Here is a 12,144-nt window from a genome sequence, read left to right as displayed (position 1 = left end):
GTATGACTCTGGATACTGTAGCTCCTGTGAAAACTAAGGTCTCAAATCAGAAGTACCTGACTCTGTGGTATAATTCTCAAACACGTAGCCTAAAGCAGATAACTCGTAAACTGGAGAGGAAATGGCGTGTCACAAATTTAGAGGATCATCATTTACCCTGGAGAAATAGTTTGCTGCTTTATAAGAAAACCCTCCGGAAAGCCAGAACATCTTACTATTTGTCACTGATTGAAGAAAATAAGAACAACCCCAGGTTTGTCTTCAGGACTGTAGCCAGGCTGACAAAAAGTCAGAGCACTGTTGAGCCAACCATCCCTTTAACGTTAACTAGTAATGACTTCTTCTTCACAATGAACTTCTTCACAAATAAAATTTTTATCATTAGAGACAAAATTACCAGTAATCATCCAACAGATGTAATATTATCTACAGCTACTCTTAGTACCATTGATGTTAAGTTAGACTCTTTTTCTCCAATTGATCTTTCTAAGTTAACTTCAATAATTACTTCCTCCAAACCATCAACGTGTCTTTTAGATCCCATTCCTACAAAACTGCTCAAAGAAGTCCTCCCATTAATTAATTCTTCGATCTTAAATCTGATCAACCTATCTCTAATAATCGGCTATGTACCACAGGCCTTCAAGTTGGCTGTAGTTAAACCTCTACTCAAAAATCCATCTCTAGACCCAGCAGTCTTAGCTAATTATAGGCCAATCTCCAACCTTCCTTTCATATAAAAAAAATCCTTGAAAGAGTAGTTGTCAAACAGCTAACAGATCATCTGCAGAGGAATGGCTTATTTGTTTCAGTCAGGTTTCAGAGCTCATCACAGCACAGAAACAGCTTTAGTGAAGGTTACAAATGATCTTCTTATGGCCTCTGATAGTGGACTCATCTCTGTGCTTGTCCTGCTAGACCTCAGTGCAGTGTTCGATACTGTCGATCATAATATCCCCATTAGCGCGATAGGAACATGCTGTAGGTATTACAGGTACTGCACTGCAGTGGTTTGTATCATATCTATCTAATAGGCTCCAATTTGTACATGTAACTGGAGAGTCCTCTTCACACACTGAGGTTAATTATGGAGTTCCACAGGGTTCAGTGCTAGAACCAATTCTGTTTACATTATACATGCTTCCCCTAGGCAGCATCATTAGAAGACAGAGCATACATTTTCACTGCTATGCAGATGACACACAGCTCTATCTATTCATGAAGCCACATAACACACCAATTAGTTAAACTGCAGGAATGTCTTAAAGACATAAAGACCTGGATGGCTGCTAACTTTCTGCTTCTTAATTCAGATAAAACTGAGGTTATTGTACTCGGCCCTGAAAATCTTGGTATCTAACCAGATTCTTACTCTGGATGGCATTACCTTGGCCTCCAGTAATGCTGTGAGGAACCTTGGAGTCATTTTTGACCAGGACGTGTCCTTCAACGCACATATTAAACAAATATGTAAGACTGCTTTCTTCCATTTGTGCAACATCTCTAAAGTTAGAAATATCCTGTCTCTTTAAAAGTAGAATGGGAGGGAGAGCCTTCAGTTTTCAGGCCCCTCTTCTGTGGAACCAGCTTCCAGTTTGGATTCGGGAGACAGACACTATCTCTAATTTTAAGATTAGGCTTAAAACTTTCCTTTGTGCTAAAGCATATAGTTAGGGCTGGACCAGGTGACTCTGAATCCTCCCTTAGTTATACTGCAATAGACGTAGGCTGCCGGGGATTCCCATGATGCACTGAGTTTTTCCTTTCCAGTCACCTTTCTCACTCACTATGTGAGTTTTCTCTCTGGCTCTCAGCGAAGGCGGTCGCACTTTTCTCCTCTCCTCCTTTCCCCTATCTTCCCTGCTTAGCTGCTTATGTCCTTGTCTTGTCTCATGTTTTTTTTTCACTTCCCTGGAACACTCTTTCACAGTCTGTGTCTAAAACCTAAAGAGAACTATGGATTTGATCAACTGGTCTCTGAATGCTATTGTCACCCTTTTCTCAACGAGAAGTCTGGGCTTGGGAGAGCCCGAGTGCCCTGGAGGGACTTTCCCTGCCGGGTACACGATGGACGGGTGGCAGAAATGGAGGATCGTGTGCCTGGCGGGACCGTCGGTCGAGGACGCTGCAGATATCTACCTATTCGGAACCATGGTAACAGGGTTCTTGCTGATCGGAGCTGGCTTGGCCCTTGCTTATCGGAGAATAAAAGCGGAACCGGCTGTTCAAACCCCCACAAAGCTGCCCGCTGAGATTGAATTGACGGGATGAGGTGCGGTTTTTCAGACAGGGCTCACAGACGGGAGCATGGTTGAGAGCTTGGAGGCGATTGCGGCTGCAGTGGATACTCAGAACAACATCTCTGAGCGGATATTGGGATACATCAGGGAAGAATCCGCTCAAAACAACACCTATGGGCGGAAGCTGGAATACATCACGGATCAGTTGGCTGCAGTCGTGAGGTCTCAGAATCTGTTCTGTGAGCAAAAGAGCGACTAGACCACGGAACTGAAGGTAAATAACATCATGAAGGAACTAGCAGCTATCGAACTAAAAAACAGCTCGAAATTCTCATGAGTTGTTGGAAAAGAAAATCGCCATCATAATGCGGCTACCCGTCCGGCGCCAGCTGTGGACTCAAGGCTGGAGCCGAACAAACAACTCCCTGATAACGACTGTGTTTAGACTGTTCCTTCCCATTCCATGCAAGGCCACCTGGGTTGGCTGGGGACTGTTTACTTAGCCTGGCAGGGCGAAGAACGCTGTCTCAGCTGAACTATCCGGTTGTTCAGTCTGACGTCACTAGCCGTGTCTGGGTCTAAACTCCGCTGCAGGTCCACATATCAAACGATCACTATGGCATTACTGAGAGTTGAAAAACTGTCTAAAGTCTTTCATCTTTAATAAAATGATCAGCGTTCTGCTCTACCAGGTGTAAGAATTGAGTTTAACATCCAGGCATCCATGAAAACGGAATTTATGACATTTAACGGAGTTAGAAGTTAGCAGGGAGTTAGCTCGCTAGCTTCTATCTAAATACAATATAGCATGTCCTGACTGCGGGGTTTTGGAAACAAATTAAAACGTACAGCTCTGCTATCACTTCCAGCATAAATGAAGACAGAAAACTAAACAGCAGTGACGTTTGTAGGGTTACTGAAGTTGGGCTAGCTGGTATATAATGATGTGCTAGGTGACCGCTAGCGACACAGCTATGTTAGCATAATATAAACAAGCTAACTTTTTTTCCACTCGATAAAAGTTACCGTGAGTGTTCTCGGTGGTCAGGAACAAATGTAATCGCATGGCAGGATGCTGTAAAAGGACCAAACTTCAGCCAGGAGAACAACTGAGATAATCCATCCACAATACGAGGTTAGTCATTCATATACTGCTGCATAGGCTGGGCTGTAGTTACATCCTAAGGTTTTAAAGACTGAGCTTAAATAAATGATTAGTGGTAATAAAAGCCGAGGGAGGTCAACAGGGATCACTGACTGTTTTAGGAGCTTTTTGAGATCAAATAGAAGAAAATACATAACATTAAACATGTTAACAACACAAAAGCCATATTAAACGCAGACTACTTTAGACCCGGAAGTAGGATTCGTCGCGTCATCACTGAACAACCGGATAGACACGCATACACATACACTCACACTCACACTGATAACCACACACTCATCCCCCCTCCCTTTCCAACGCCTTCGATGCTTGTTTCCTGCGAGGGAACACGGCGGGCCTGTGTGCCGCGCTGGAATGGTAGCGCTGTGCAGGGCGGCTGCTGTGTTCGCTTCGGATTACTCCTCACCCCCCACCCAACCCTGTGGCTTGTCATGTCTTCACAATGTTGTGCTGTGGACATTTATGTGCTTTTTGTGCAGAGCAGTTTTTTTTCTTTCCTGTTCTCATGCTGTCCTACTATGGAAGCATAGCATGAGTAGGGGTCTCTTTTTTCCTCTTGTACTTTCCCCATTGTAGTGTACTGTTAGAGTTTGTATTGTTGATTGTCATTTATGCTTAGAAACATTTACTCACATATGCTTAGAAGTATATAATCATTTGTAGATTGAAAGAATGTCTCATCCTAAGAGGTCTGTAACAACTCTGTGTAGCATGAAGAGAGGAGAGATCGTATCTTCCCTTTTTGATTTTTTTTTTTTTTTTTTTTTTTTTTTTTTTGGCCTGTCCCGTTTGGCTCTTTTGCCATCAGAATTGTTGTCTAAAGGCAAAGAAAGATGCCCAACGGATTTACTTTACCAAACTGACCATCCCAGCCTTGCCGTAATGGTCCATTTGATTCACCTTTTATTGTTTATTTTATTTTCACTTACTGAATACGGGACAGACTTGACTGGGGGAAAGAAGGGGAGAAAGAAAGAGGGAAAGAGAAACAGCTGAGAAGAGGGACGGGGGAGAAGGGCAAAAGACAAAAACCAACAGAATGGGCAGAGAAAAAAAAATGCATATATCAATCACCTGGATCACCTGCTGAGAAAGAAAAAAGAAAGCAAGCAGAAGAGAACAAGAGTAATAGAATAAACAACATCACAATGATATATGGGACTATGACAGTAAATACTAAATGTTAAACATTATTGTGCAGCACATAAGATCAACAGAACACAGTGTGCTTTGAGGTAGGAGCCAAAAAGGGTGTAGTTTGTGGGTGTGATCACCCGTGTGTACACCTGTGAGCATGGACGCGCTTGTTTTTTGTTTTTTTAAAAGGTTCCTTCATGTAATAATCTGCTAGAGGGTGTGGGGGGGCCACAGCCCCGTCCTCCAGGGCGTGAAGCAGGTGTGGAGGAGCTCAAAACTCCAGACATCCAGAGGCCCCCAGAACACAAGAGACCAAGGAAGACCAACAGAGGGGCAGCCGCGCCACTGTCCCAGAAAGAGCTGAGGAGAGTCCCAGATGAGGGCTCACTCAGCAGCCGCGGAGCAGAAGCCAGGGGGAGTTGCAGTGACGCGCCCGTGAGCTCCGCCGGCAGCCAGCTGCGCCTGAGTGACCAAGCCCCAGGCCGAGAGGCCGGGGGCACCCCACCTCCGAAGTGGCCCGAGCGAGCCCCAGGCTCCAGGCCCCGATAAGCGGCCGCCAAGGAGTGAGCCGGTGTGTACCTGGACGCCCATCCCCGGACACAAAGAACCACCAACGCACCGATGTCTGAGGGGGTCCGCCACTGGCAGGGGAAGTGGTGGTAGGGGGAGATAGGCCTCCAAACCTTGGAGGGCCTGAGATGTCCCCAGAGAGGTGGCGTCTGACACCCAACCTGACATATAGACACAGACATACAGGCACACACAGATACAAACATCCATTCCCACCCTCATGCTCTCATATGCACTTACTCCACACTCAACCAACGTGGAGACAGACATAAAGAGACGTTGTACACACGATCACACTCCCCAAGCGTACTCTACAAACCGGGTCTAGGTGCCCCCGCCCCTGGAGGGGGGAACTGCACCCAGACCCAGGTGGTGTTTCCCTTTTCCCTGCGGTGGGGGGAGGCAGACCGCCCCGACTCCGCAGCAGCAGGAAGGCTCCACACTCCAGACCGCAGTCGGACGGCCAACTCCTCCTCCTAGCCCCCCTGCTCCAGCAGGTCGCAGAGAACGGGGGTGAGAGAAGACTCCGAACCTCCCTCCACCCGCTCATTGTAATGTTGATGCATGTGTGTTCTAAGGTGCATTTAAAACCCAGGAGGGCATGGAGCTACCTGCCAGAGAGCAGCAGGTAAGCGCATGGTCCCTCCTGCTAGCCCTCAATGTCTGCGTGTATTTAAAATTGAGAGGTGGGCAACGATGCCAGGAGTGGGGTGTACACCCTGATGGTACTTTGGACTCCGTGTATCGTGCCCACCCCCAAGATCCTATATGTATGTGTAATGAGAGTGTGAGTAATGTGAATGTCTAAGTTGTGGGATAAAATTGAGGCAGAGGCAGCCAGAAGGGGACAGAGGGGGGGGTAGCCTCCTCTGCACCCTGGTGACATACCCCTACTCCAAGGCCCTGCATGTGTGGGTGGTTGTGGTGGAGCGGGAAGAGGGAGGCAGCTGGAGATGGTGATTTGATTTATGGTGGAATTAACATAGCTATGTCTGTTCTAGTCTGAGTGCTTTTCTAATGCTACCAATCTCCGACCTGTATCCCCATGTAATGTTTGTGCTATATGTGTACGGTCGGGGGGGGGGGTCCCATTTCACTGCAGGGCAACCTGCATGTGACGAATAAAGCTTTGATTGATTGATTGATTGATTGATTGATTGATTGTTAATAGACCTCTCTGCATTGAATCATATCTGTTATTAACCTCTGTCTCTCTTCCACAGCATGTCTTTATCCTGTCTTCCTTCTCTCACCCCAACCGGTCACAGCAGATGGCCGCCCCTCCCTGAGCCTGGTTCTGCCGGAGGTTTCTTCCTGTTAAAAGGGAGTTTTTCCTTCCCACTGTCGCCAAAGTGCTTGCTCATAGGGGGTCATGTGATTGTTGGGTTTTTCTCTGTACCTATGAAGTGCCTTGAGGCGACTTTTGTTGTGATTTGGCGCTATATAAATAAAATTGAATTGAATTGAATCCTTTCACAATAATACTGAACATTTTTTCTTAATCTTGTCCACATTTGAAGTTTCAAATTATATATATATATATATATATATATATATATATATATATATATATATATATATATATATATATATATGTGTGTGTGTGTGTGTGTGTGTGTGTGTGTGTGTACAATATATATGACTAATAATTTCCCAAACTAACCCAGATTAGGTCCATAGAAAAACCTAATTTGAGCATTTTAACAGTCAGTTAATAGTAACACCTAACAAAAAAGACAAGTTCACATATTTACTCAAAGACATGCTCGTTTTAGAGAGTTTCTTAAAACAGAGGTAGCTTAGTCTCACAGCTGCACCACTAAACCATTAGATATTGTTTTGTGGTGAAAAAAAACGCTTAAACTACCCAGGAGTCCCTGTACCATAGATATATTTAGTCTCTTAACACCTACCAGGCCATAAGCACATCTAGGGTTAGGCTTCTGTTAGTCATATATTAACTCAAGCATTACAATTACAACAGTTACAACAAGCAGCAAAAGTCCCTTAGAGGTGCATAATAACTGAACACAAACACTACCCTCACAGTTTTTAAAACAAATAAATCCTAAAGAATTTTGGGGTGTGGCAGAACACAGTGTTTTCCAGGAGAGGCAGCTTCCTTCAGGCAATACCTGGGTAAATGTGTCATTACTCTGACTTCTAGATCAAACCACGCATGGGTGGAATGCAAAAGTACAGTTCATATGATTGCCGTGGCATACATATATAATATATATAACTAATCAACTGACCTATTGGTGGTTTGATCTTTAGGCAGGTATGCACCAACCTGCATATGAGATGTCTGAGATAATGACTTAGGAGGACTCATAGATAACTTTTGAATCAAACTGAAACCATTTTTAGCAAAGATGGTAAGGAGCCCTTTAGACCCCTGTTAGACATCTATTCAACAGGAAGCTTCTCAGTGGATGATCACAATGAATTCAAGTCTTATAGCCTGAAATAGCCTGAAAAGACAGCAAGAGAGCATTTGAAACGGATCCATATTATGACTGGCTTTTGTTGCATCATCTTTTTTTTTTTCTCAGTTTGCTTTTTCATTTTTCATTCTGTAAAGACATTTTCAGCTTGCTGTTCCAAAAATTTTATAAACAGCAGTGGACACTAACTAAATCCTAACCCTATGAGGGTCACTAATGACAAAGCCGATGTTGAGAGCTTTGAAAAAGGCATTTTTTGCATTTCTGAAATAGTGTGGTCAGTGGACTGGTAGTTACAACACGTTTCTAAATAATCACTCAAAGTGCTTTGTACTAACAGCCTCATTCACCAAACAACACACATATCAATGCAATGCTTTTTATTTAATGCCTGAGCACTTTGCATAACACACACACACAAACATATCTGGGAACCCAGGGCTCAGTATCTTAGGACATTCATGCTGACTGACTCATCACCCTTCCAATTAATAAATAACCTACTCTACCTCCTGAGCCTTCCTCCACACTTGTTATGTGAACCAAAGTGAAACTAATTTTAGCATAGATAGTTATGAATCATTTGGACGTGTAATCAGGTTGTATTCAGTCTTTGCAGTAGCCTTAAAAAGCAGCTTATCAATTTTCAACCAAATGCGGATTTAACTGCATGACAGCAGCTCATGGGCAAGACATGTAGGTTATTGTTTTCTTAGTCACACACTATGTTAATGTTATCTTACAAATGAATTCACTGGTATTAAACATTTTCTGATGAAACATTTCTAACTGGGCATTTCACTTTGGTTAAAAAAAAAACTGCATAAAAAGGAGTGGATGCTATTGAAACCCAAACTCTACCCAGAACCAGTTAGGTTTGAATTTTTCTTTTTTTTTTAAAGTAAGGCAAAGGTCTGTGTGTGCAATTTCAAAATGGGGTGATCTAGACTTTGACATTTGAAATGTAAGCCTTTTTAATCTTGATGTCTCTGTGTTATTTATCTGTCTGATAACATAGAATAAAGTCTTTGCAAAACCCTGAAAAAACAACTTATCATTTGTGACTTTTAACCACTTGTTGGGTTTATGGTTAGTTTTTTCATAGACTAGAAGGCATTACCTTTTCCATTAAATCATATAGATTTATTTTGGCATCATTTTCATGTTTCAATTAGGCAAACAAGTATACACAAAGGAGCAACCCTACCCTGTACTGTAGATGAGATAAAACAAACAAACAAACAAACATCTGTTTTAGATGTGATGCAATAAACTTTCACTTTTTAATCCAGTTTAATCTCTTTAAGATCTGACAGTTATGTATCATTTAGACGTCTGTTAAACCACAGATGAACAGAAAACTTGAGTAGGTAAAGGACTGGAATGAATTCAAGCCTTAAAAAAAGCCATTGGCAGACTTTTTTCTTTTACGAGTGCATGTCTAGGTAAACAGAGACTCTTCTTTAGCACCACAGCCTGAGTCATAACTGTGAAAAAAAAATCTTTTGACTTGTTGGAATCAGATGAGGAAACAAGCTGAATGTAAAGAGCAACACATGACACATTATAACCGGACTCTAGTCTAGTGAACGTGGGTCAGTGTGGGAAGTGGTGTATGCTCCTCCTCACTCTCTCTCCTCTCCCTTCCTGTCTGCACGAAGGGACAGATGAGGTAATTCCAGTTTTTTTGGTGTAGGCGTTTAGCTGCTATAAGAGTGTGTGCATGTATCAGTCAGAAGCAGCTTTATTCCTAGACCAGTCTCTCTTGTTGAAGACATTATGGGACAGAAAGTGATGGGACCCACCGTACCTGCTGGGGCTGCCTGTGGGGATGCTTTGATAAATGTGAGCTCAGACGAATCTGTGCTGATCCTCATCAATCACTGCCGGGACATGAAGAGGCAGGAGGCGAGGCTCCGGCTAATCACTCTGCTCCTTCTGCTCGGCTGTACTGCACTGTTTGTTTACAGCACGTGTGCTAATTTAGGGCAGCATGGAAAATCTGGATCCAGCAGAGACGGGGTGAGTTGTTTTTTCCTTGGAGACTTTAGTCTGTCTGAAGCAGTGATGCGACAGACTTACCTTAGCAGGAATGTTGACTGCAATTCTATCAAACCTTTTTGCATTGCACTTAAATCATAAACGCATTTCGGACAGATTACGCTGTCTAACTTGTCTGATAAAGTCGACTCATACAGACATTGATAGATGTGCCCAGATTGTGGTATTGTGTTTTGTGGTGCTATATTATTGATTGCCGTGTGTGCGCACTTCATGACAGATTTTATTTTAATAGTAAGGAAACTGTACTGGCTGGTATCACTGAAAACACGAGAGCTGATTGTTTTGATTTGCGCCCGATCCCTCTGAGCAACATTCCTGTGATTCTTGTGCTCCCTGCATTTGAGTTTCTAGTATTTCAGCTTCTTAGCAGACAGTTACGCAGGTTTTGCTCCAACAACAGTGTGTTGCTGATTTTTATTACTGTTTTTAACTGTAGTGTTAAACACATATCCGCCAGTTAAAGTTATTTTTACGAGCACAAGCATGCTGTGGGCTCTTTTTCTTACAGGTTAACATAGTTTAATGAATTTTGTGTTGCTGGACATAAGTTTTCAAATTTTTGCGTGAATACAAATTTTTAAAAACAGACCATCAATGACTGCAAAGCTCTACACGACTCAAGGTTTTATTAAAGTTAATTCTCCTTTATTCCCAGAGTGCAGAAGACCAAACTCCAGCCTACTCAAAGCAAGAGAGAGGGTGCCCGGAAGGTATGTCATGTCTTTTAATCTATTTTTAATTATATGTGTTGTTACTGGGAATACATGTATTTCAAGCTGCTCTGTTCTCCAGTCTTTTTGGCTAATCTCCCATACTGTACCTGAAAGAACACACTCACGCTTGTGTTTGCTTTATGCAAACACTTTCTCCAAGATATTATAACAAGGGAAAACAACTCATTTCAGTTTCTCTCTTCTTCTGTCTAGTTCCACATGCAGAAACTGTTCAAAGGCAAGCGGAAACACAGAAAATTCATCTCCGTAAGTGTCTCATGTTAGTTTACACCATCTATGTTGTGCTTTCCATGTGTTTATATGTAACTGTGTGAGGTATTAAAGAGCTCTCAGAGGGATATGAACAAATCCTTAATTGCATACAGTTATAGATTATAGAATTATAGCTATAGATTGAGGGGGACAATCCAGCTGTGCATAAATACTTGAAAATCTGCAGCATGAAAAGCTGGAATGTACTTAAAGGTTAGACGAGCCTCCGGGCTCAGAGGCAGCTAAAACAAATAGAAACACAATAGAAAAGGTTGTGCTGTTTCGTCAGAATCAGAATCTTTATTGTCATTGTGCTTTAAGAACAACGAAAATTGTATGCAAACCCTTTTAGCGCAAGCGAAAAGAGCACCCTTTTAAGAGAAACAAAAAGAATACATATACAATAAGTTAAAAAAGGATCTCAGGATGTGAGTGATTCAGTGACTCACAGGCTGATATCCTCTCTTGCAGAGTCTACCGGCAAGGCTAATGGATCTTACATCACGTGGGCTCCTATACTGGGAAAAATGAACTACAACAAAGAGAAGAATGCCATTGTGATTCCCACGACTGGTATCTACTTCATCTACCTGAGGTTTACTTTAAGCTGTAATGATGATGTGAAAGGTTCCGAATTCCATAAATTCCATATACAGCTGCACCGTTGGAGTGAAGCATACGGTAAAGTCACTACAGAACTGGATGCCTGGGAGAGTGTCAAGTGTCAGACAAAAGACTACCAGACCTTGTTTGTGGGGCAGCTTTTTGACCGGTTAGATGGAGAATTTTTGAGCGTGAAAGTCATAGATGGCTACAACCTGATCAAGACATCCTTTTTTGGCGCTTTTCTCCAATAATTATTGTACGTGATCATGGTCTCATTCTTAATGCATTTACTTTTTAAGTTAATATAACTTGGTGTTCTATAGGGTTAGGGTTGTGTTTGGTTTGGTTTTAGCCACATGCTAAATAGGCTAATTTCCAGAAACAAGACAAATTTGCCTTTCAGATGTATTATCATATATTCAATGAGGCCCCGTAATTTGAAGGGCATGTTAATTGCATCCTAACCTTAGATGGGTCACTGGTAACCTGGTGAATGTTAAGGTTAAAATTTAAACAGTTGTATGCTTTATATTTTTAATCCTGGAACTTAAAGTGCCCTTATGCAAGCCCCTCAGTTCCTCCTGAACCATCCAGTTTGGGGTTTCAGTCTTTCGTTGTGGTTCAAGAGGCAGGTGCTCCACATAAGGGTAATTTCAGTTCATCAGCTTTAAAGACTGAGCATACAAAATGTGTGTGTGTGGTTCTTGTTTTTGAATTTGCACTGAAAAATGGTTTAAAATATTTAAAGAGAATTAATTTCTATTACATTAAATAGATGCAGACATATACCAATATTTTTGAGATATTTAATGAAACCATACCCTCTGCTGTTAAAATTGAAGACCATTATTTATTTTCAGATTACCCACTCATTTATCAATCGTACATGTTTATCCTGTTCCAGTTTGTTATCCCAGTTTGTTATCCCA

At 42.3% G+C, this 12,144-nt stretch overlaps 1 protein-coding gene and 1 pseudogene across 1 annotated transcript; both read left to right on the top strand.

Moving 5' to 3' along the window:
* Nucleotides 1-1,956: 1,956 nt before the first annotated feature.
* LOC146628559 (uncharacterized) lies at nucleotides 1,957-2,577 on the top strand (annotated as a pseudogene).
* Nucleotides 2,578-9,313: 6,736 nt separating this feature from the next.
* On the top strand, nucleotides 9,314-11,929 carry LOC146628558 (uncharacterized). Its single transcript, XM_085357908.1, has 4 exons — nucleotides 9,314-9,581; nucleotides 10,279-10,333; nucleotides 10,550-10,603; nucleotides 11,081-11,929. Exons 1-4 carry the CDS (start codon nucleotides 9,339-9,341, stop codon nucleotides 11,464-11,466), a joined length of 738 nt encoding a protein of 245 aa, XP_085214034.1. The 5' UTR covers nucleotides 9,314-9,338; the 3' UTR covers nucleotides 11,467-11,929.
* The last annotated feature ends 215 nt before the right edge of the window (nucleotides 11,930-12,144 follow it).

This window comes from Diplotaxodon limnothrissa, linkage group LG7 (assembly GCF_057381915.1).
Source record: "Diplotaxodon limnothrissa isolate DT_005_m linkage group LG7, D_limnothrissa_male_GT1.1, whole genome shotgun sequence".
Classification (NCBI taxonomy): domain Eukaryota; kingdom Metazoa; phylum Chordata; class Actinopteri; order Cichliformes; family Cichlidae; genus Diplotaxodon; species Diplotaxodon limnothrissa.
The sequence above is the reverse complement of the archived record's forward strand: the minus strand, read 5'-3'. Positions and strand labels throughout refer to the sequence as shown.

Coding starts and splice junctions, on each gene's coding strand:
- LOC146628558 (XM_085357908.1), top strand. CDS start 9,339: ATGGGACAGAAAGTGATGGGACCCACCGTACCTGCTGGGGCTGCCTGT. Junction 10,334..10,549: donor AGAGAGAGGGTGCCCGGAAG/GTATGTCATGTC, acceptor TCTTCTGTCTAG/TTCCACATGCAGAAACTGTT. Junction 10,604..11,080: donor AACACAGAAAATTCATCTCC/GTAAGTGTCTCA, acceptor CCTCTCTTGCAG/AGTCTACCGGCAAGGCTAAT.